General features: G+C 33.6%; 1 protein-coding gene across 2 annotated transcripts; it reads left to right on the top strand.

The window, feature by feature from the left end:
• The first annotated feature begins 421 nt into the window (after nucleotides 1–421).
• On the top strand, nucleotides 422–15,882 carry LOC127731229 (3-keto-steroid reductase/17-beta-hydroxysteroid dehydrogenase 7-like). 2 transcript variants are annotated; one of them, XM_052240217.1, is made up of 10 exons: nucleotides 422–577; nucleotides 4,349–4,552; nucleotides 6,140–6,229; nucleotides 7,785–7,899; nucleotides 9,154–9,269; nucleotides 11,431–11,506; nucleotides 11,939–12,043; nucleotides 13,414–13,470; nucleotides 14,307–14,405; nucleotides 14,949–15,882. In XM_052240217.1, exons 1-10 carry the CDS (start codon nucleotides 534–536, stop codon nucleotides 15,030–15,032), a joined length of 990 nt encoding a protein of 329 aa, XP_052096177.1. In that variant the 5' UTR covers nucleotides 422–533; the 3' UTR covers nucleotides 15,033–15,882. The 2 variants fall into 2 exon arrangements, with proteins under 2 accessions (XP_052096177.1, XP_052096178.1); XM_052240218.1 differs by lacking the exon at nucleotides 422–577 and adding an exon at nucleotides 3,186–3,227.
• Nucleotides 15,883–25,807: the final 9,925 nt, after the last annotated feature.

Below are 25,807 nucleotides of genomic sequence, written 5' to 3'. Positions count from 1 at the left end.
CTGGGACTATTATACTAACATAACTAATATATCATATGTCCCAGCTTTAACCTTGATCAACCAGAGCAGAAATAACCAATAGCTTACTCTCCCCTTTTATTATTGAAAAAATATTGATTGCTATGTGTATTATTTAATAATCATAATTATATTGTATTTTCTTTTACTGTTACATTATAGAACACATTTTTAATATGCGAGTCTGGTAAAATTGAACCTTGTGAATCCTGTTCCAGAACATATATCATTATTAGAATTCAGTCAATGACTCATTAAATCAGGAACATATAAGTTAGATAAACTGTTCCCAGATTAAATTAACTTTTGAACTTATTGTATCATTACTGTCATACCGGAAATTATACGGTTCTGTGTCAGTTATTGAGTGAATACTACACATGTGTGACTGGTTATCTTTGTCGAATAGTACGGGAACCAGATAAAAAAGTTGGGGAAACTTCAAAGTAAACACCAAAGGCCAACACACTTACAAGTTAAATCAGTAGATCTGGAAATAGAAATTTGTTAAAAAAATGATAAGATTACGGAAGGTTGCTGTAATAACCGGAGGCAATTCGTAAGTTTTTTGTTATTTTCTTGGGCACAAGTGACGGTGAAGTCAACTCTCACAGTCACAGGCACTGCCACTTGTCTGAAAAAAATACCTTTATATTTGTTTATAATACAAGGTACCCATCTCACATTTGTGAGAAATGACTCTAGGTCATGAAATTTCCATATATTTCTTTGTTGTTGGCATCATGCATAGCAGGCCTTCCAAGTTCCAGGTAGGTAAACAGAACATTTTTTTCTTCTTCTCACAACGAAATGGTGAAGGACCTGCATGTACTTAATATAATGTACTGAAGTTCAACAGTGAGTCTTCATCAATAGTTACCCATTACGTACAGTAGTGTCTGGTAATTCCGCCCGTCCGGTAAACCCGCCCACTCCCATTTACTTCCGTAATTGTCACTTCCGTGAATATTTCGTCTGCTATTTTTATTCATAGGAACTGTACTTATCATCACTGCATGTCAAATTTTAAAGAAAAATCCTTATTACGAAAATATCTAGTGATATATAATACAGTTCCTGAAGCTAATAATAATCATATTATTGCTTACAAAACTCATTTCTGACTTGAATTTATTTTTTTTTTATTATCTTGAATCCCTATATAAGTGGTCTATTAATAGATCACCTTTTCCTTTCATAAATACGTGATAAACTGGCCCTCCATACATATTTACTGTGCATGGGCGTATTTACCGGACAAACACATTTCCGATAAAAACACGAATGACCCACTTGTTTTGTTGATTTTAAAATTTATTTCAGATGTTTTTTGGGAAATGAGATAAACTACTCAACATTGATTTGTCAGTGAATCGATTTATATTAAATTTGATACAATTTGTATATTATCAAGCAGAAATACATACGTCATAGCCTTAAGTGGGCAGATTTACCGGACTGCATCGTATATATATATATAACTGAATGTATTCTTTCAGAGTCAGTCTCAGTATCTTTTTAACTTCTTTGAGTTTGATGAAGAAAAGAGAATTTTCCCATGGAAATATTTTTTCAGCATAACAATAAGACCCAAACCTCCATCTTTATTTTAACTTCCTGCTACAGGATTTTCATCATGGACTTCTAACACCTTTAAGCAATGTTTGTTAGTTTTGGGATACACTGATAGGACACCAAGTTCCAAAGTCAGAACTCCTGGCTTTAGAAGTAGTAAAATCTTAACACCAAATGAATTGACAGAGTCAATGTTATTACCACAAACTATAGCAATTTTAACAACAGCATACTACATGTACTAACTGAAACTTTTCAGAGTTTCACCAAATTACTTAGCATTTTTTTCCCTGAATTCCAACTGCAAAAAAAATGTGTGCTGATGACACATGCATTCATATAGATTGCAAGACTTTTGGTAATAATGATTTGTGGAATGCAACACATTTAAATGTGAGGCCAGCATATTTAAAAATAAAATTGTCTTTCCTCATAAATTTTATGAAATGAAATAATATTATTAAACTGAAGGGAGATCTAGATTTCAACATATATAGAAGGATATGAAATTTGTCTTTATTGTTGAAACTTTAAAAGAACAACAGACCAATGGATAATACATAAAAATGGTAACAGGAATCACAAACCACCAACATCTGAAAAACTGGGCATCACAAACCACCAACACCTGAATAACTGGGCATCACAAACCACCAACACCTGAATAACTGGGCATCACAAACCACCAACATCTGAAAAACTGGGCATCACAAACCACCAACATCTGAATAACGGGGCATCACAAACCACCAACACCTGAATAAATGGGCATCACAAACCACCAACACCTGAATAACTGGGCATCACAAACCACCAACAACTGAATAACTGGGCATCACAAACCACCAACATCTGAATAACTGGGCATCACAAACCACCAACACCTGAAAAACTGGGCATCACAAACCACCAACATCTGAAAAACTGGGCATCACAAACCATCAACACCTGTAAAACTGGGCATCACAAACCATCAACACCTGTAAAACTGGGCATCACAAACCATCAACACCTATAAAACTGGGTATCACAAACCACCAACAAAAAAAAAACACCGAAAAAATAACAGAGTGAGACATTCAAACAAAGACATACAACAATGGATTACACATGGTTTATATAGCCCGACTTGCTACAGGTGTAAAACCATTTTTACCTGTGCAAAAATCCTACTTTACCTATGTGGACCGTATATTATAAAACTAAAACACACAATAAGGAAATGAAACTCAGATAGCAGGCTCCCTAATACAGTAGCTACAGCTGTTGTAAAGATATATGTACTGCAGCTCAAGTAAACAAAATAAATATGGATCAACACAATATGTACATTTGTGCTGGTAAAACACACTGTATTCCACTACAGTTTTGAGATTTAATTCTGTGTGCATGCATATATGTTTATAGCATTTAATTTTAAAATATTTTAGATAACTTTAGTTTTAATTGAATTAAACTGTTTTAACGGTTTATTTAATAAAGTCATTTTTTTATTTGTAATTTTATTTACATAAGAATAGGAAACCACCTATCCATATATAAATATATTTGTATATTTGTTTGATTAAATTATACCAATTTAGCTTTGTTATCTACCTGAACAGGTGTAATGATAAACTATCACCCCATTAAAGGTAAGAACACCTTGTAAACTGTCACCCCATCATTACGTCATTAATGTAAGATCGCCTGATGAAGGATGTCATTGTCATGTGTTATTATTTATTTTTTTTATGAGACACCTTTAATTCTTTCGGCATTTCAATGGTTGTTTGATAAAATTCAATTACAAATATACCTATAGATTAACTTGAAAATGTATTAATATGATGAAATTTAGAGAGGCAATGTCGAATTTTACTTCATGTACTAGCACAAAAAAAATCCAACATCAAAGGGGTGAGGGTGGGTGGGGGGTAATTTCTATAAAGATTTTACTGCTTCTGTTAATGTGTCATAGGTCAAAAGGGAGGTAACTTCTATAAAGATTTAAATGCTGCTGTTGATGTGTCATAGGTAAAAAGGGTGGTAACTCTATAAAGATTTTAAATGCTGATGTGCATTTATTTTTATCCCTCTTTTATTTTTTGGTATGCTGTAGAATCCCTAGGGCTTTGATGTTATGTGATAAAGAGGGCAACTAGTCAATGTTACAACCTGTTTATGAACTTTGAATGCTTTAAAATGGGAGATAACTAATAAACATATATCAGATCTAAAGTGGGAGATAAGTTCTGTTAAGATTTTACTCCTATGATACATGTTTCAGATCTCTACTACATGTTTTATGTTTGTAAATATTGAACCAAAGACACCATTGTATGTTTATATCTATGATATCTTGCCATTGTACAGATAAGTAAATAATGTTAGCATGATATACAATGTAGTGGTATGCATTTAAAGTTGAATGTGTAAAGGCTACTGTGATGTTTTAAATAATACACATACATGTACATGTATACTGTTACATGAGTACATGAGCATGATGAGTTCCTCCTTTCTCACTAACGGTATGATCAATGTTTATGGTAACTTTTACAGGCCAGCTGATACAATCATATCTTTTACACTGTAAATGGGTTGTAGTTAAATATTTCATACATTGAAATTACAATGTTTATACTTTCAGCGTGTCTTTGCTGAAATTGATAATTGGTCCAACCACATGTATAACCTTGGCTTTCAAGAACAAAAACACACACACAAAATAAAAATCTAAACAAAACTGTTATCATTTAATTTTGTTTTTTAGAGGCATTGGACTTAGTGTGTGTGAAAGACTACTGACCTTACACAACAACCTTGAACTTTGTCTGCTATGTAGGAACATACATAGAGCAGAGGCTGCTAAGAATGCATTGTTAGTCTCACATCCAAAGTCTTCAATTAATATTGTTGTTATGGATACCAGTGATGTCAAATCTGTAATCAGAGCAGCCCATGATCTCAAACAGAGGTAAGGTTCCTTGATAACAAGTGTAATATAGATACAGTAATGTCAAATCTGTAATCAGAACAGCCCAAGATCTCAAACAGAGGTAAGGTTCTTTGATAACACATGTAATATAGATACAGTAATGTCAAATATGTAATCAGAGCAGCCCAAGAACTCAAACAGAGGTAAGGTTTCTTGATAACAAGTGTAATATAGATACCAGTAATGTCAAATCTGTAATCAGAGCAGCCCAAGATCTCAAACAGAGGTAAGGTTCCTTGATAGCATGTGTAATATAGATACCACTGATGTCAAATCTGTAATCAGAGCAGCCCAAGATCTCAAACAGAGGTAAGGTTCCTTGGTAACAAGTGTTATATAGATACAGTAATATCAAATCTGTAATCAGAGCAGCCCATGATCTCAAACAGAGGTAAGGTTCCTTGATAACAAGTGTAATATAGATACAGTAATGTCAAATCTGTAATCAGAGCAGCCCAAGATCTTAAACAGAGGTAAGGTTCCTTGATTACAATGTAAAATAGATACAGTAATGTCAAATCTGTAATCAGAGCAGCCCAAGATCTTAAACAGAGGTAAGGTCCCTTGATAACAATGTAATATAGATACAGTAATGTCAAATCTGTAATCAGAACAGCCCATGATCTCAAACAGAGGTAAGGTTTCTTTGAAAACAAGTGTAATATAGATACCTGTAATGTCAAATCTGTAATCAGAGCAGCCCATGATCTCAAACAGAGGTAAGGTTCCTTGATAACAAGTGTAATATAAATACAGTAATGTCAAATCTGTAATCAGAGCAGCACAAGATCTCAAATAGAGGTAAGGTTCCTTGATAACAAGTGTAATATGGATACAGTAATGTCAAATCTGTAATCAGAGCAGCCCATGATCTCAAACAGAGGTAAGGTTCCTTGATAACAAGTGTAATATAGATACCAGTAATGTCAAATCTGTAATCGGAGCAGCCCAAGATCTCAAACAGAGGTAAGGTTCCTTGATAGCAAGTGTAATATAGATACCAGTGATGTCAAATCTGTAATCAGAGCAGCACAAGATCTCAAATAGAGGTAAGGTTCCTTGATAACAAGTGTAATATGGATACAGTAATGTCAAATCTGTAATCAGAGCAGCCCATGATCTCAAACAGAGGTAAGGTTCCTTGATAACAAGTGTAATATAGATACCAGTAATGTCAAATCTGTAATCAAAGCGTCCCATTATCTCAAACAGAGGTAAGGTTCCTTGATAACAAGGGTAATATAGATACAGTTGTGTCAAATCTGTAATATTTTGAGGCCCTGCCCACTAGGTCATGGTTTTGTGACTGAATTTATTAACAATTTTCAATGGTAAGTTTTCTGCTTAAGATATTTTGATAGGAACTTCTTGAGATACTTCATTGATAGTTAATATAAAGTTGCATTACTATCAAAGAGCAGAAAACAGCCCAAGGCCACCAATGGGTCTTCAACACAGCGAGAAAATACTGCATCCGGAGGCTGGCTTCAGCTGGCCCGTAAACAATAATGTATACTAGTTCAGTATATGATTACATTAAATTAATTCTTGTTTGATTAATTATAGATATAAAGGAATAGACTATTTATATCTGAATGCTGGCATTATGCCTGTGACAGGAGTCAACTGGACAAACGTGGTCAAAGGAGTTCTATCGTAAGTAGTTTTAATGGAATTATATTGTAAGTAGTTTCTATTGAGTCACAGGAGCCAACTGTTACTCTTAGAGACAGAAGATCATTAAAAATAAGCAATGAATATCTTAATATGTTTAGCGCTAAGTAATAAAATTTAAACAGAACATTTCTACCACATGATCAATAGAATTATAGATGAATCTTGTACTTTTATATTTGTAAAGTTATGTATGATTAAAAGAAGATGCACACTTTTTATACGCCCGTCAATTTTTGACGGGACGTATTATGGTAATTAATGTCCGGTGTCCGTCTGTCTGTCTGTCTGTCTGTCCATCTGTCTGTCCGGCATAAACATGTCGCACCATAACATCAGAACGACTTATCCAAATTTTATGAAACTTAACATAGTTGTTTCTTATGATGGTCAAACGATCTGTATACTTTTTGGTGAAAATAAGATTAAAACTTTTTGAGTTATGGGACTTAGTAACTAAAACAGGTGTGTGTTTTTTTCACATGTTGCGCCGTATCTCAAAAACAATTTATGATTATTGCTTAAAACTTTACACACTTCTTAGTTATATTAATCTTAGGATCTGTAATCAGCAAGGGCACAGATCTAGAATATGCAGTACTACAAGCAAGAAATGAAAGATGTGGTGATGATTCAAAATTTTATTTTAGAGATATTGAGTATTTTGTTAAAAAAGGGGGAGGGGTTTTTCCACATGTCGCGCCATATCTCAAAACAGTTTATTCATTATTGCTTAAAACTTTACACACTTCTTAGATATATTAATCTTAAGATCTGTATACTTTTTGGTGATGATTCAAAATTTTATTTTTGAGTTATTGAGTATTTTGTAAAAAAAGGGGGAGGGGTTTTTCACATGTCGCGCCGTATCTCAAAAACTATTTATGATTATTGCTTACAATTTATCACACTTCTTAGTTATATTAATCTAAAGATCTGTATACTTTTTGGTTTTGATTCAAAAGTTTATTTTTGAGATATTGATTTTTTTTTTTTTTTTAAAGGGGGTTTTCACATGTCACGCCGTATCTCAAAAACGATTTATGATTATTGCTTAAAATTTTACACTCTTCTTAGTTATATTAATCTAAAGATCTGTATACTTTTTGGTCTTGATTCAAAATTTTATTTTAGAGATATTGTGTTTTTTGTAAAAAAAGGGGGTTTTCGCATGTCAGGCCGTATGTCAGAAACTATTTATGACTATTGAATAACAATTCACACACAAGATGACGGGCGTATCATGCGCTCATGGCGCAGCTGTTTATTCTAAATGTTATTGATGCTTTTGGATGAGAACTTATTGATCAAAGGGTAGATATATATTATTTTTATTTATTCTGATAAAACTCATAAACATAATAAAATAAGATTTTTAGAACATTTTTGCAAACAACTTTTAATACTATTTTCCTGCAATTAACATTATGAAACCAAACACAAATCTAAGGTTTAGATTTTAATGCATCTTGATTATACAGTAACCTGTATAAGGAAAGACAGAATTTTACATGTTGATTATTTTTTATATTGACAGGAATTGTGCCCATGTTTTGTCAACAGGAGAAGGTTGTTTATACCACACAGATGAAACTACAAAAGATGGACTGAAGAATATATTTGCTTCAAACATATTTGGACACTATACCTTAGTGAGTTATGGTAGTTTGTTTCCACGCTAAAACATCCATGATATTCATCAACATAGACATATTATTTAACAAGAAATGCAGCTTTTTTTTAATATATTTATATACTTTTTTTTACATCTTTCTGCTTCCCCTTCAAACAAAATGGCAAAGGCATATAGCTTTACCAATGTCTGTTCCGAGAAAAGCTGGATCTTGTGCAATGCTTAAATATAAGTATTGACAGGATGTAGTTTTTGTCTCGCCTTGACGGAGTCAAAAAGCGAGACAAAGGTATGCTGTTTCCGGCGTCGTCGGCAGCGACAGTGGCGGCGGCGTCAAACAATGTATTAGTTTGTGATTAGGTCTAGTTCATGGTGAACCACTAGTGGTAGGTCAATGATATTTGGTATGCAGTTGTATTAGCATTGGCACATCTCATTACCATGGAGATTATTTGGCCCCGCCCCCTCAGTCAAGGTCTATTGACTTTGAAACTTTTCATAGTTAACATGTATTAGTTTGTGATTAGGTCAATTTATGGGAAACCACTAGTAGTAGGTCAATGATATTTGGTATCCAGTTGTATAAACATTGGCATATCTTATTTCCATGGAGATTATTTGGCTCCGCCCCCTTAGTCATGGTCTATAGACTTTGAAAATTTTGCTAAGTTTACATGTATTAGTTTGTGATAAGGTCAGTTCAAGAGGAACCATTAGTGGTAGGCCAATGTTAATTGGTGTTCAGTTGTATAAGCATTAGCACATCTCATTTCCATGGTGAATATTTGGCCCACCCCCTCAGTCATGGTCTATTTACTTTGAAACTTTTGCTTACTTTACATGTATTAGTTTGTGATTAGATCAGTTTAAGATGAACTGCTTATGTTAAGTCAATGATATTTGGTATGCAAATTTATTGGCATTTGCAAGTATCGTTTCCATGGAGATTATATAACCCCCACCCCTGATCATGGTTCATTGACTTTGAAACTTTTACATAGTTTACAAGTTAATGTTTGTGTTTAGGTTTGTTTAAAGGGAACGACTTATAATAAGTCAATGGTATTTGGTATGCAGTTGAATTAGCATTGGCACATCTAATTCCATGGAGATTGTTTAGCCATGTACCTTCAGTCACTTACATGTTAAAGTATTGCTATTTTAATTTCAACATTTGCATTATCAAAATTACAAAAAGGCGAGACATCTCTGTGATAACAGTTTATTATTTAGTTATACTTACCTTAAATATATTAACATTTGTACCTTATAGATAAAAGAGCTTGAAGATAGACTTGGAGGAGAAAAAGATACACAGATCATCTGGACATCTTCCAGGGCAGCCATGAAATCTGCCTTTGATATAACAGATATTCAGCATAAACATGGGTATGCATTTCCTTGCCCAAGAAATAGAATATATTCAGCATAAACATGGGTGTGTGTTTCCTTGCCCCAGAAATAGAATATATTTAGCATAAACATGGATATGCATTTCCTTGCCCAAGAAATAGAATATATTCAGCATAATTATGGGTGGGTGTTTCTTTGCCCCAGAAATAGAATATGTTCACAGTGCATTCATTAATACCCGGTACCCGGTACTTTTACCCGCCTACGGAAGCGTCTGGTACAGGCAGAAAAAATAAAAATACAAAAAAAAAAATGTGTAAAATGAAGATCGTTCAAATCTAATTTCTTTCATTCCTTGACAATCTCCGTTCTACGCCGTTCATGTGTATGTTTATAGGTGTCTTCGTCGAGGTCCGCGTTAAAGTATAGATCTATCTTCTGCCAATTTAGGCACACCTCCAAAGTAGGAGAAGTGATAATTACAAACCATGTGTCTGTATCTGTATCGTAAGAGCGCTTTAAAATGCGACGATTTAGCAGTATATTTTCAAGCGGCAAATTGTTGATGAATTTAAACAACAACAGCAATATTATGTCTAATAAAAGGAAAGCAGCTTGTATCACAGATTATTTTATGAATAAAAGGTTTAATAAAGGTGAACATTCTATGAAATTCAGAAAAATTGTTAATCGTATCAAATCAGTTCCTTTCCCGTTGGACGTTGTCACTGATCTCCGTTTTCACGATATGTGTTCTATGTTGTGATTGAATTTTTTAGTGTAAGACATCGTGAAACATTTTACAATCTGAACTAACATAACTGTTACGTTTACAAAATATAACATCTGACGAGATTTAAGACTTCTAAAATTAAAAAAAAAGACAGCTAAGAAGAAGTGAAATTTTTTTTTTTTTTACTTACTATAGTCAAGAATCCTATGATTAATTTGCCCCCCCCCCCCTCCCCCCCATTTCACAATCACCCCTTTTTATGAATATTAAAGTTAAGTGAAAGTTGAATACATGTTGTTTTTTTTCGGACAAGAACAACCATCACAACACTTAGCATATATCAAAAACGTTTGTTTGTTGTTTTGCATGAGAGCATGTTTATTGTTTATTTTGTTTAATTGTTTGCATGACACTGTTAAATTACTTACACAAACAATTGACACAGTTATGATTATAACAAAGCAATAAAAAAAAAGTTACAACAAGTTTTATTATCAATTTTTTTTAATAATATACTATGTAACTTATGAAATTTCATTCACAAAATTGAACAAATGCAAAACATTTAATAAAAGTATAAAAACAAACAAAACATTTAAACAACATTTCACATGAAACCCCTGCGTTATAGGTCATACCATTGAAGTATTATATTGACAATATAATACTTCCATGGTCATACATATTTTATAACTGATTACAAAATAATTATAAGCAATGTATTTTCAGATGATTACTCTAGCATGTCTAGAAAAAAAACAATTCAATGTTAACTTACCCAAAATTGAAGCAAATATTACAGACTTTACCCTATTTTTTTAAGCAAAAAATTAAGGTTGAAATCCCTAAAATCCATGAGCTTCCGGGGGGCTTTGCCCCCCTGGTCCCCCTACCAGGGCTAGCCCTGGACCCACTGGGGGCCTTAAGCGGCCCCCAGACCCCTTGCCGTTTAAGTTTGGTTCCCCCTGTAATCTCAAAGGTACCTCCAGTCTAAAAAAATAATGAAACCCCTGTGTTCAGCATAAACATGGGTAGGTGTTTCCTTGCCCCAGAAAAAGAATATGTTCAGCATAAACATGGGTAGATGTTTCCTTGCCCCAGAAATAGAATATATTTTGCATAAATATGGGTAGGTGTTTCCTTGCCCCAGAAAAAGAATATGTTCAGCATAAACATGGGTAGATGTTTCCTTGTCCCAGAAATAGAATATATTCTGCATAAACATGGGTAGGTGTTTCCTTGCCCTAGAATGAGAATATGTTTTGCATACTAACATAATATACATGGTTTCCTTGCACTTCACATTCACCATAACAGAAAAAAAGATATTTATTCATTGCTTTAAAACTGTTTACATGATATACTTCCAAGTCTTGTTATCTCAGTATTTGTGTCTGTCTGACAAAGAGAAATATGCTGTCTCTTCAATAATAAATATTTTATTCCTGATGTTTATATTTTCAGAGAAAACCCCTATTCCTCCTCTAAGTATGTGATAGATACTGTTAGTGTGTCACTCAATAATAAACTCAATAAAAAGGTAAGTTATACTATATGTGGGAGATTTTCTTTGGATGTTTGAGAAGTTCTTGTTATGCTCTGTTGTCATTTCTATATTAGGGTTCTCAGAAATCTAATTAAAATGAGTCCATGTGTCCTGAACTCATAACTGATGAGTACAAAATACTTCAACATTGTTATCAGCTGAGTCCAGTCATCATTTTATTAAAAAAGTTGAAGAAATGTATCTCAATTTAACTCTTTCATCATTTTATTTTGTATTAAAGAAGACTTAAAAATAATGAATATGAAACCTATTGTGGTAATGATGTCTCTCAAAAGATTTTTTTCTTCGAACTGGTTCTGTTATACTTATTTTTTTTATTTTTTCATTTGTTTTTTATGTTGAAAAAGACAAAAATTAATAAACAACAAAGCATTATGAAGTACCGTAATGATTATTTTCTTTTAGAGAGTATATTCCCACACAACATGTCCTGGATTAGTGATGTCTAATTTGACAAATGGAGTTTTACCATATTGGATATGGAGTATATTGTATCCACTTCTGATTATGGTTAGTAAATTTCCACACAAAATGTCCTGGTTTAATGATAATAATGTCTTATTGTAGTGAGTATATTCTTTCACAACAAGTCCTGTTTAGTGATGACAGTTATGACAAATGGAGTTTTACAACAATGGTATTCAGAACATATTGTATCCACTATTTACCAATTATAACTTTCAGTATAGCTATAAAATCACTGCTACTTTAATATGCAGTCATTTTTCAGTGTGACTAGCCAGCGTTATCTTATTTAATTCTATACTATGTATCTTTTTCTCGACTTATGATGACTATCAAGATAATAAGAAAACTTTTTCCAAAATTTCAAAGTTACTTAAGGTCTTCATAAATGAGCAAATGCAAAGATTTTAACAATCTAAATTTAGATATACCATACAAAAAAGGAGAAGAAAACCCTCAAAAAATAATTCATCTAGTGGATAAAAAAAGATTATGATTAAATTATAATAAGCATTGTTTTCATATCCCAAAAAAGACCTTGTTAAAAGTGGTCTAAGTAGTGTACCTACAGTTATCACTAGTCTGTCAACACAGACACAGGCACTTGTCTCTGAAAAAAAAATCCTAAATACCTTAATATAACACAAGGTACTTAACTCACATTTTTAAAAAATGTCACCCGGTCGCAAACTTCTGTTATATTTTCGATTTCTCGGATGTCAACCCCACTAAAACTTGTTATGCCGTAAATCTCTATTGATTTATCTACACAATGGTGTATAACATGTCTACCTTTGTTGTCGGAATCAGTCGAACACAGAGGTGAGTTTGAACCTCGCTTGCTTCAGCTGTGTTTAACTCCTATCTTAATTGACTAGGATTTCCGGTTTCCCTGCTGTAGGTCAATGGTTCTTTGCAAGTATTCAGGCTTCCTCCACCAATAAAAAATTGACCACTACAAAATTGCCAAGAGTATTGAAAGTGGTGTTAAACACCAACAATCAATCAATCATATCCCATTACAGATATATTTGTGATGGCTCTAAATTCACTGCTGCGAAACTAAAGGATAGAATTTTCAGTATAAAGACACACGCACTGTTATCAGGTACTGAAAGTAAGAGATATCAAAGCTTCACAGTATGAGCAAAACTATTAGGACTATCAAAATTTTCATCTTCGTTATTAATATTATGATAATCTCATCGGCTGTTTTCTGCTCTTTGGTCGGGTTGTTGTCTCTTTGACATATTCCCCATTTCCATTCTCAATTTTATCAATACAAGGAACAATTTCTGTTTTACCAAAATTTGGACTGTAACAATTGGTTATTCATATATATTCATTATAAACTTCCCATCACTAGTTTTCTAGTTTTTAAATGCTTCAAATAATTAGATTTTATATTTTTTTAGCTGCGGTTATTTTGCCCTAGTTTAACTTGTTCATCTTACAATGGGAGTGAAGCAATGGTAAGTAAACTTTAGTAAACTTGTTTATTAGATTTAAAGGTGACAAGACTGTTGTGTGTAGCATACAAAACCTTTTAATTCAGTATAAAAATAAGAAGATGTGGTTTGATTGCAAATGAGACAACTTTCCACCAGAGACCAAAGGACGAATAAGTTAGCAACTATAGACATTCAACAATGAGCAAAACCCATACCACTTAGTAAGCTATAAAAGGCCCCAAAATGACAAATGCAAAACAATTCAAACAAGAAAACTGACTGCCTGATTTATGTACAAAACAATAAAGGAAAAACAAATATGACATGCAGCAACAAACTACAAACACTGAATTACAGGCTTCTGACTTGGGACAGGCACAGAAAGAAAGTAAAATTCTTTTGTAAAAGCCTTGTTTAACGAGTTCTCACTCAGAAGTGTGAATTTTATTCCCATAGTCCTACCAATAGGAGTTTTTGTTTCATGTAACACTTCTAACCATAATAAGCATGTGATATTACTATTGAAACATTCATTTATCTTGGTGTAAGGATGCATTTAAGGTAGTATAGCAGCATCACAAAAATGCAGGTCAGTCTGACCTATATTTTATGCTTTTATCATAAATTGAATGAAAAGCGGTGCTTAAAAGTGGCGTTAAAACACCAAAAATCAAAAAATCAAATTAAATTGAATGATGTCCAAGTCTATATCTCACATACTTTGTGACCTACATTTCAGTACTTTTTTCATACTGAAGATAAGATTTCCCCAATGGTTGTTTTATTTATTATATGGGATTGGTTTAGCCTCTTTGGTGATGAGATGTACCTTTTTATCATAGATTACTTATGTTTAGGTCTGGTTATCAACACAGAATCCACAGTCGTTGAAGCCTCAGGACAAATTTAACAGTGATGTAGATATCTTTGGGAAAACCCATGTATCAACAGTTAAGGTGATTTACCATACAAAAGAAAGTTGAAACATTTCAGTGTGTGCACTCTTGTTTTGTTGATTGATCCTTGTTTGCATTATTTATCTAGTGGCAAATATTTTTTTTATTCAAAAACATTTTTTTCCAAAATAAGTAATGTATTGCATTACCAGACTGCATGGATGTGGACTTTTAAACCTTAAGATCTACTAGATTTCAAAAACCTGAAAAAAGACAAAGCTTTTATTCAAAATCTAAATGTCACTATATGTAGCAATATAGTAATGCTGCAAATGTCTTTTGACTTGTACTTGACAGTAAGTTAGATTGCAATTTATCTGAATACTGAAATCTTTCTTCAAAAAAAGTAAAACCCTTGTTGATTATCACAGTAATCATTTCAAAATTAGTGTCATACAAAATCATTCTACTAAAAGGGAATCAAGACTGAAAACAAATGAATTACTATTAGAAAGCATTTTGTGTTTGTACCAGCTGACACAGCAGCAAACAAAATGTTGCCAAATCTCAGTCTTTATCACACCATTTTCATTCTTTTAATAGTTAGACATAGATACAAAGACAGAAGAAACAGTATGCAATACATTAGATGAACTGTACAAAGAATTCAAAACCAAATACTGTTGATGTCAGCTTCAAGATTAGATAAAGATTAATAAAACCAACTTTCTTCAAAACCAAATGAATTCTGGGAGATAATAATCTGTGATATTATACATTGTGAACAAATTTTTAGTTATTATTATTACAAACTTTCTTTTATTGTCATTGTTATGTTTAGATTGTTAACCTTATGAATAACACATTTGACTGGATTATTTACACATTTAATTGAGTATTATACACAATTTTATATCTGCATTTTATTCTGGTTGAATTTTAGTAAAGTTGTACAAAAAAAACAATTTTGCAATATATGAAAAAAACTAAACCATCATTTGTTCTAAAATGGAGGTAAAAAACGGACTATCCTGGAAAATTGTCACTGTAAGACAAACTAGTTTTATTCATATTGATCAATCTACACTTTCTTATAAATTCTAGTTACTTTTAAAAAAAAATTGTATTTGCCGTAACATTCTATATCTTGTTCTGAAAAGAAAAATAGCTTCTTGAGAATTTCCATAGGCAAGCAAAATAAAAGTTCAGACTTTCAGGCAAAAGCTGTCTATGTCCAATACTTTCTGTGATAACAGACCATTTAGATAAATTGTCTTTAATCATGTGCCAAATCAACATTTGTAATATTTTATCCTATTTTGATCCTGAGGTAAATAAATGCTCACTGAGTTACTATGTGCAAAAGAAAAGATATTTTAGTAGATTAAATTTTTTGTGTATTTGTTTGTTTATTTGTAATGTGAAAACTTGTGTTTTTTAGATGTAAAGTGAAATGAAAATTTTATATTGTATATTTATCACATATATGGATATATGATTTGTTGATAATTTTGTTTAATAAAGTAAGTTTACTGTCTTTTTGTTATTTATGTCTGACTGCAAGTGAAGATATCAGAGCACTTTCTGTACTGTGCATCTCCTCCATTCTGCTACCAATAAATGTCTAGTCTATGTAAATAGGGAAAGATTTCATACAGGTCTGATAGTCATACAAGGATGAAAAGAGAAGTCAGATTTTTCATAAAATTCGACAGTCAATTGACCAAAAATCAATAACTTGAATGATACCATAATTTGTGACATTTAGAACCTGCTAATTATATGCCTTTCTGAAAATGCAACTATATGTATGTCATGTTGACGTAATTTGACTGTGACATCATTGGAGTGACATTATTTTAGCACAATTGTCCCATAATGTCTATAGTGATCATTTTTGCAAAATTTATATAGAACCAATCTGATTAAAATCAGAACTTTCCCTCTGCTCCACAATAGTTGTGGCATGTATGATTTGAATGATCCCATAAGGAGTGATAGGTGTTAAAGACTATAGTGACCCATCCACATGTTGTTTGGTGTGTAAGTTATGTACAAGGAGGCTAAATTATGTACAATAAGGCATGTTAAGAAATAAAGGTATAGATCATTTTTATGCCCCCGCCGTACCGGAGTGGGCATTAAGTTTTACCCTTGTCCGTATGTACGTCCGTCCATCCTTACATCCCACAAATTGGTTTCCGTTCTCTAACTTTAGTTTGCCTCAACTCAATGTTATGAAACTTATACACAATGCTTATTACCACAAAACACAGATCAAGTTTGCATTTTGGTGGCATCACTTTTACTGTTCTAGAGTTATGCCCCTTTACAAATGGAACTAGATGTGTCAGAACGACACGAATGGGGCCGTCTCAAAAAGATGAAAAATCTGCAATTTCAACAACACATGTGGACACAAACATACATGGATAGTATCCAGCTCTCAAGACCAATACTAGTTTGATGAAAAATTTCCTTGATCAATGAGTAGTTAAATTTCAAACTATCAGCAAATAAGAAGTGGATGTACTGGAGATGTGTTGAAATGACATGAAAATCAGCATATCGGAACAATACATAAACTTGATCTGTAACTCATCATGGTAGACTCACATATCAAAAATCAGCGCAAAATCTGAAGGCATATAGAAAAAAAGTCTGTATAACTGTGATTTCAACAATTTATCAAAGTCCAAAGCCCGTAATTTCGCGTAAAATTAGCAGAGCGGAACGAAACTTAAACTTGAATTGTAACTCATCATGGTTAACTCACATACCAAAAGTCCAAAACCCGTAGTTACGGCAAAAATCAGCAGAGCAGAACGAAACTTAAACTCAATCTGTAACTCATCATGGTTAACTCACATACCAAAAATCAGCCCAATATCTAAAGGTGTTCAGAAAAAAAGTCTGTATAACTGTGATTTTCAACAATTTATCAAAGTCTAAAGACTGTAATTTTGGCAAAAATTAGCATAGCGCAACGAAGCTTAAACTTAATCTGTAACTCATCATGGTTAACTCACATACCAAAAATCAGCCCAATATCTGAAGGCATTTAGAAAAAAAACCTGTATAACTGTGATTTTCAACAATTTATCAAAGTCTAAAGCCTGTAATTTCGGCAAAAATTAGCAGAGTGGAACAAAACTTAAACTTAATCTGTAACTCATCATGGTTAACTCACATACCAAAAATCAGACCAATATCTGAAGGCATTTCGAAAAAAAGTCTGTATAACTGTGGTTTCAACAATTTATCAAAGTCCACACTACAAAAGTCAAAAAGTCTGAACAGACCAGTTTTGTCTGAATTTGCATGAATTTTTACTCGACATTCTTAATTTGTCTGAATATTTTTTTTAAATTCTTGACATAGTATGAATTTGTCTAATAAGGTTCTTGATTTTTCTTGACAAGTGTCTTGACAGTATGAAAATTGTCTTAAAATTTCTCGACACTTCCTGTATCATCTGATAAGAGTCTGGATTAGTCTCGACCAATTTTTGACTGTCTTAAATTTGTCTCGATCTGTCTTGACATATTCTTGACGTTCTTAATAATGTCTGAATATGTCTCGACATATTCTTGACATTCTAAATAATGTCTGAATATGTCTCGACACATTCTTGACAGTCTTAAATATGTCTTGACACTATCTCAACAGTATAAATTTCGCCTGAAATGTGAACAGACTTATTCTGCACTGTTTATGACATTCTATTGCTGCTATATACTCCTTTTTATTATGGCTAAACTAAACTTTGAAGAATCAAGGATTAATTTGGTATAGTAAGATACCCTTTTGGTGCAACTAAGTTGGAATACCCTGAATAATCCCCCATGTAGTTTAATTTTGATTTATTTTTATTAAACATTTAAGTAATTGTTTTCACTTGGAATATAAGTCGAAGGTATTGACAAACAGCATTTAGATTTTTGCCGTTCGCAAAACTGCCAGTCAAATTTGCTTTACTAAAATTGGTGTCTTGTATCTCTTTTGGACCCAACAATTCATCTTTTGGGTTTGTGTGGATAAAAAAAGAGGGGGGGGGGGGGGCTTTCATTTAGGTCAAAGAATTTGTTCCCATCTTGATTCAAAAACCTTATTCATTTTTTAGAACAACCCAAAAACATTTTTATTCAAATTTGAGTGTTGAATTTTATAATTTTTTATCAAAAATAAATATTTGTGATAACTCCTTCCTGAAAAGAAAAAAATGTTTAGATCTATATTATGCATGTCTGTTTGAGAACCATTTCATAAGACCGATGATTTCTATACAAATCATTGATGGGACCCATTATAAATACATTTTTTTTATTATTCCTGGAGTAGATAATAATTTTCTTTTAATCTTTGGGAATAATTCCATTTGTTTTTATGTTAAAATAATTAACTTCATAATTTTGATGAAGAAAATCCATTTCAATTCAATTTTTTTTCATCAAAATGATGATTTTCATTTTCATCTATCAACAAACTTTTTAAATTGTAGTGGCATGGTCGGTCAACTGATAAGTTGTATGGCTGATTACAGGTAAAGCAATAACTTCTATTTGACAGTTGTGTGTAGTCTGGGGTGTGGAATACCTTAATTTTATGCAGAACATCCTGTCCATGTGTAATACCTGGGAACAGTATATCTAGTCAATATATATGTTCCTGGTAATACTTAATATATTCCAACAGATGACATTACACAAATTTTTCTTCTGTTAAATGAATGATTTGTATATCATCATAATTTGCTATTTATATAAACCACATTTTTCGTATAATAATTATTTACCATATCAACATTGAATATTATGAATGTAGAATGAAATATGTCTACAGTATGATTGGTTTGAATCATTTAATTTATAAGATTTAGGAATCAAAATTTGTAATTATTTAAAAACCCACATTGAAATTGTTTTATATCAACACACCCACATTTGAATTATTTTATACTTTAGATTTCATAGCCATATTTGCATTTGTAAAAATATTTATATACCCAAATTTTCAATTATTTTACATGCCCAACTTTTATTTTTGTTGTAAAGAAGTGTAACTTGAAACAACAGTATATCATATAAAGAGAAATAAAGATTAAAGATATATCATGAATATTGGTCATGATTTGTAAAACTCAGAACTGTCAAGTAAATTTAAGACACGATTCAAAATGTTCAGAATATGTCGAGCCATACTGAGAAAAAATAAGAATGTTGAGAATATGTTGAGAAATTTCAAGACAGTATTCAAATGTCAAGAATTTGTCAAGAAATTTTAAGACCACATTCAGAATGTCGAGAAAATTTCATACAAATTTAATATAAATGAGAATTTGTCAAGAAAAATTAAGACACAAGTCATACTTTTGGAGAATGACGAGTAAAAGTTCATGCAAATTAAGACAAAAACTGGTCTTTTCAGACTTTTAGACTTTTGTAGTGCCAAAGTCTGTAATTTCGGCAAAAATTAGCCGAGCGGAACAAAACTTAAACTTGATCTGTAACTCATCATGGTTAACTCACATACCAAAAATTCAGCCCAATATCTGAAGGCATTTAGAAAAAAAAGTCTGTATAATGGTTTATTGCGGAATGACCGAATGACGGACAAGGGTAAAACTATATGGCCCCGACAACTTTGTTGCGGTTGCGGGGCATTAAAAATTGCTAAATTTTTCGTTTCCGTTCTCTAACTTAAGTTTGCTTCGCCCAAATGTTATGAAACTTATACACAATGCTTATTACTACAAAATTCAGATCAAGTATGAATTTGGGTAGCATCACTTTTACCTTTCTAGAGTTATGTCCCTTTAAAAATGGAAAAATTGCTGAATTTTTGTTTCTGTTCTCTAATTTTACTTTGCCTCAACCAAATTTTATGAATCTTATATACAATGCTTATTACCACAAAACACAGATCAAGTATGAATTTGGGTAGTGTCACTTTTACCGTTCTTGAGTAATGTCCCTTTATAACGTTATATGCAAGCGGGGGCATCATCTGTGTCCCATGGACACATTCTCCATTTATTGTAATATGGTATAACAAAGCAAACTTTTACTTTATGTTCAAAATGCTTAGGTTTTACTAGTAACTAATATTTATGAAAATGTCACTGACTGCTGTTTTGTCAAAAGGTATGACATGTATGATCATTCGACAATTTAATGAAAACAGAGATCTCAATTCAATATCCACATCCTTGATCTCGACAAAAGACTGATTTTATAAGTAATGTTATTTCACTGTAAGGGTGAATAGAGTTTACAATTTAATGTTGTGTATACTCAATGATTAACAGTATATTATGTATGAAATGTTTAAAATGAGTGAGCAATGAATCTTGAAAATCTTGAAATATGCAGGGAAATTTACGAAGTTCAAATGATAGCTATGTCTGAAAATTAAAAACACTTGAAAAAAAACTGATATACTGTATACAATTGTTGTTGTTAAAGACTAGAGACCCATACATCTGTTGTTTGGTGGCTGTCTTGTTGTTAAAGACTAGAGATCCAAACATGTGTTGTTTGGTGGCTGTCTTGTTGTTAAAGACTAGAGATCCAAACATGTGTTGTTTGGTGGCTGTCTTGTTGTTAAAGACTAGAGATCCATACATGTGTTGTTTGGTGGCTGTCTTGTTGTTAAAGACTAGAGATCCATACATGTGTTGTTTGGTGGCTGTCTTGTTGTTAAAGACTAGAGATCCATACATGTGTTGTTTGGTGGCTGTCTTGTTGTTAAAGACTATAGAGATCCATACATGTGTTGTTTGGTGGCTGTCTTGTTGTTAAAGACTAGAGATCCATACATGTGTTGTTTGGTGGCTGTCTTGTTGTTAAAGACTAGAGATCCATACATGTGTTGTTTGGTGGCTGTCTTGTTGTTAAAGACTATAGAGATCCATACATGTGTTGTTTGGTGGCTGTCTTGTTGTTAAAGACTAGAGATCCATACATGTGTTGTTTGGTGGCTGTCTTGTTGTTAAAGACTAGAGATCCATTAAAGACTAGAGATCCATACATGTGTTGTTTGGTGGCTGTCTTGTGAAAGACTAGAGATCCATACATGTGTTGTTTGGTGGCTGTCTTGTTGTTAAAGACTATAGAGATCCATACATGTGTTGTTTGATGGCTGTCTTGTTGTTAAAGACTATAGAGATCCATACATGTGTTGTTTGGTGGCTGTCTTGTTGTTAAAGACTATAGAGATCCATACATGTGTTGTTTGGTGGCTGTCTTGTTGTTAAAGACTATAGAGATCCATACATGTGTTGTTTGGTGGCTGTCTTGTTGTTAAAGACTAGAGATCCAAACATGTGTTGTTTGGTGGCTGTCTTGTTGTTAAAGACTAGAGATCCATACATGTGTTGTTTGGTGGCTGTCTTGTTGTTAAAGACTATAGAGATCCATACATGTGTTGTTTGGTGGCTGTCTTGTTGTTAAAGACTAGAGATAAATACATGTGTTGTTTGGTGGCTGTCTTGTTGTTAAAGACTATAGAGATCCATACATGTGTTGTTTGGTGGCTGTCTTGTTGTTAAAGACTAGAGATCCATACATGTGTTGTTTGGTGGCTGTCTTATTGTTAAAGACTAGAGATCCATACATGTGTTGTTTGGTGGCTGTCTTGTTGTTAAAGACTAGAGATCCATACATGTGTTGTTTGGTGGCTGTCTTGTTGTTAAAGACTAGAGATCCATACATGTGTTGTTTGGTGGCTGTCTTGTTGTTAAAGACTATAGAGATCCATACATGTGTTGTTTGGTGGCTGTCTTGTTGTTAAAGACTAGAGATCCATACATGTGTTGTTTGGTGGCTGTCTTGTTGTTAAAGACTAGAGATCCATACATGTGTTGTTTGGTGGCTGTCTTGTTGTTAAAGACTATAGAGATCCATACATGTGTTGTTTGGTGGCTGTCTTGTTGTTAAAGACTATAGAGATCCATACATGTGTTGTTTGGTGGCTGTCTTGTTGTTAAAGACTATAGAGATCCATACATGTGTTGTTTGGTGGCTGTCTTGTTGTTAAAGAATAGAGATTCAAACATGTGTTGTTTGGTGGCTGTCTTGTTGTTAAAGACTAGAGATCCATACATGTGTTGTTTGGTGGCTGTCTTGTTGTTAAAGACTAGAGATCCATACATGTGTTGTTTGGTGGCTGTCTTGTTGTTAAAGACTATAGAGATCCATACATGTGTTGTTTGGTGGCTGTCTTGTTGTTTAAGACTATAGAGATCCATACATGTGTTGTTTGGTGGCTGTCTTGTTGTTAAAGACTATAGAGATCCATACATGTGTTGTTTGGTGGCTGTCTTGTTGTTAACGACTATAGAGATCCATACATGTGTTGTTTGGTGGCTGTGTTGTTGTTAAAGACTATAGAGATCCAAACATGTGTTCATTGGTGGCTGTCTTTTTGATCAAGACTATAGACCCAAACATGTGTTGTGTGGTGGCTGTCTTGTTGTTAAAGACTATATAGACCGCTACATGTTTTGTTTGGTGGCCATCTTGTTGTTAAAGACCATAGAGACCCAAAGGTGTTGTGTTGTAGCTGTTTTTTGGTAAAAACTATAGAGACCCAAACGTGTAGTTTTGTTTCTGTCTTGTTAAGACTCTTGTAGACTCTTGAGTCAAAATTATGTGGTCCCTGTAGGGTTAATCTCTTCCTGCAGACTGTCACCTTGTGAAATAGCACCTCACAAGTCCTGCTCAGTCTAGTATTAGTGGCTGTCTTGTTAAGACTCCAAGTCAGAATTATGTGTTCCTGTAGGGTGAATGTCTTCCTGCAGACTGTAACATTGTGAACAAGAAATGATTGTAACAGGATGCTGTTACGAAGTCTCCCAAACGAAGCTCCCATAATTCGTAATTCCCAGGGTCGGCTGACATTGGGCAAAGTCCAGTGAAAATTGGTTTGGTCCAGTAAAGTTATATGCATTAGTGATGCCTGGGGACTAACCCTGTATATCATTCAAATCATCTTGGCATGACAAACCAGAATATATATGGTTTAGGGGTGGGGGTCTTGACCATTTACAAGATATTAGAACTTTCTTAAATGGCATAGGGTGGGGATGACCCCTGGGGACTAACCCTGTATTTCATTTGATTTGCTTTATCATGACAAACCAGAATATATATGGTTTAGGGGTGGGGATCTCGACCATTTACAAGATATTAGAACTTTCTCAAATGGCAGAGGGTCGGGATGACCCCTGGGGACTAACCCTGTATATCATTCAAACCATCTAAGCATGACAAACCAGAATATATATGGTTTAGGGGTGGGGATCTTGACCACTTACAAGATATAAGAACTTTCTTAAATGGCATGGGGTGGGGGTGACCCCTGGGGACTAACCCTGTATTTCATTTCATGTGCTTTATCATGACAAACCAGAATATATATGGTTTAGGGGTGGGGATCTCGACCATTTACAAGATATTAGAACTTTCTCAAATGGCAGAGGGTCGGGATGACCCCTGGGGACTAACCCTGTATATCATTCAAACCATCTTAGCATGACAAACCAGAATATATATGGTTTAGGGGTGGGGATCTTGACCACTTGCAAGATATTAGAACTTTCTTAAATGGCATAGGGTGGGGATGACCCCTGGGGACTAACCCTGTATTTCATTTGATTTGCTTTATCATGACAAACCAGAATATAAATGGTTTAGGGGTGGGGATCTCGACCATTTACAAGATATTAGAACTTTCTCAAATGGCAGAGGGTCGGGATGACCCCTGGGGACTAACCCTGTATATCATTCAAACCATCTTAGCATGACAAACCAGAATATATATGGTTTAGGGGTGGGGATCTCGACCATTTACAAGATATTAGAACTTTCTCAAATGGCAGGGGGTCAGGATGACCCCTGGGGACTAACCCTGTATATCATTCAAACCATCTTAGCATGGCAAACCAGAATATATATGGTTTAGGGGTGGGGATCTTGACCACTTACAAGGTATTAGAACTTTCTTAAATGACAGGGGGTGGGGATGACCCCTGGGGACTAACCCTGTATTTTATTTAATGGGTTTTATCATTTAGAACATTTTCAATTAAAAAGATTGTGTCTATCACAAACGGTTTTCAATTTATAATCATTTGAAAATTTTAAAAAATAAAATCCCATAGGGTTCTATAGTAAAACCCTCTTTTCTTTGTGGCCCTCAAAGTACCCCTTTATAAACCCCATTGCACAAACAAAACCCTGATTGCACCACTAGACATGTTAGTCTAACATATTGTGAAACCCTAAGTTAATCTGACAAGCGGTTTTGGAGAACGGGTGCGGACAAGTTCAAATTTAAAAGCGGCGGAAGAGGAAGAGGAAGAGGAAGAAGAATAATAATAATAATAACTGAGCAAAAACAATAAGTAAGACTAGTAATAGTGGCTGTCTTGTTAAGACTTTAAGTCAGAATTATGTGTTCCTGTAGGGTGAATGTCTTCCTGCAAACTGTCACCTTGTGAATTAGCACCTTTAAAGTCCTGCTCAGACTAGTAATAGTGGCCGTCTTGTTAGACTCCCAAGTCAGAATTATGTGTTCCTGTAGACTGTCACCTTGTGAACTAGCACCTTAAAAGTCCAGCTCAATCTAGTAATAGTAGCTGTCTAGTTAGACTCCAAGTCAGAACTATGAGTTCCTGTGCGGTGAATGTTTTCCTGCAGACGGTCACCTTGTGAACTAGCACCTTATATGAGCGGTATGATTCTTTTGTTATTTAGAGTCATATTGTCTTACACATATCTTTTTAAGTAAATAAAACCTTTATCTTAGATATAGTGACCTCAAAATCAATAGGGATCTTCAGATTATATGAACACATTAAACCTGTGTACTTATTTATAGACATCTTTACATTAAATCCATTGGATGTTGGGTGTATAGATTGATATTTTGGTCTTAAATACATGATTTTTTTATTAGTTGTTAATGGCTTCGAACTAGCTATCAGTAACTGCAAGTACTCTCAGATCTGTACTCACAGTTTTATTGTGCGTATTGCTATGTGTTTCTTTATTCTACATTGGCTAGAGGTATAGGGGGAGGGTTGAGATCTCACAAAACATGTTCAACCCCACCGCATTTTTGCGCCTGTCCCAAGTCAGGAGCCTCTGGCCTTTGTTAGTCTAGTATGTTTTTTAATTTTAGTTCATTTATATGTTTTGGAGTTTAGTGTGACGTCCATTTTCACTGAACTAGCACACAATTTTAGTTGGGGGCCAGCTGAGGACCACCTCCGGGTGTGGGATTTTCTCGCTGCATTGAAGACCCATTGGTGGCCTTCGGCTGTTGTCTGCTCTTTGGTCGGGTTGTTGTCTCTTTGACATATTCCCCATTTCCATTCTCAATTTTATTTGTGTCTTTTTTCGTTTTTAGGGTTGTATTGATACCCTGCCACCACAGGTCTGTGTTTTTCTGCTTTGTAT

The sequence above is a fragment of the Mytilus californianus genome, unplaced genomic scaffold (genome assembly GCF_021869535.1).
Source record: "Mytilus californianus isolate M0D057914Y unplaced genomic scaffold, xbMytCali1.0.p SCAF_2, whole genome shotgun sequence".
Lineage (NCBI taxonomy): Eukaryota > Metazoa > Mollusca > Bivalvia > Mytilida > Mytilidae > Mytilus > Mytilus californianus.
The sequence above is the reverse complement of the archived record's forward strand: the minus strand, read 5'-3'. Positions and strand labels throughout refer to the sequence as shown.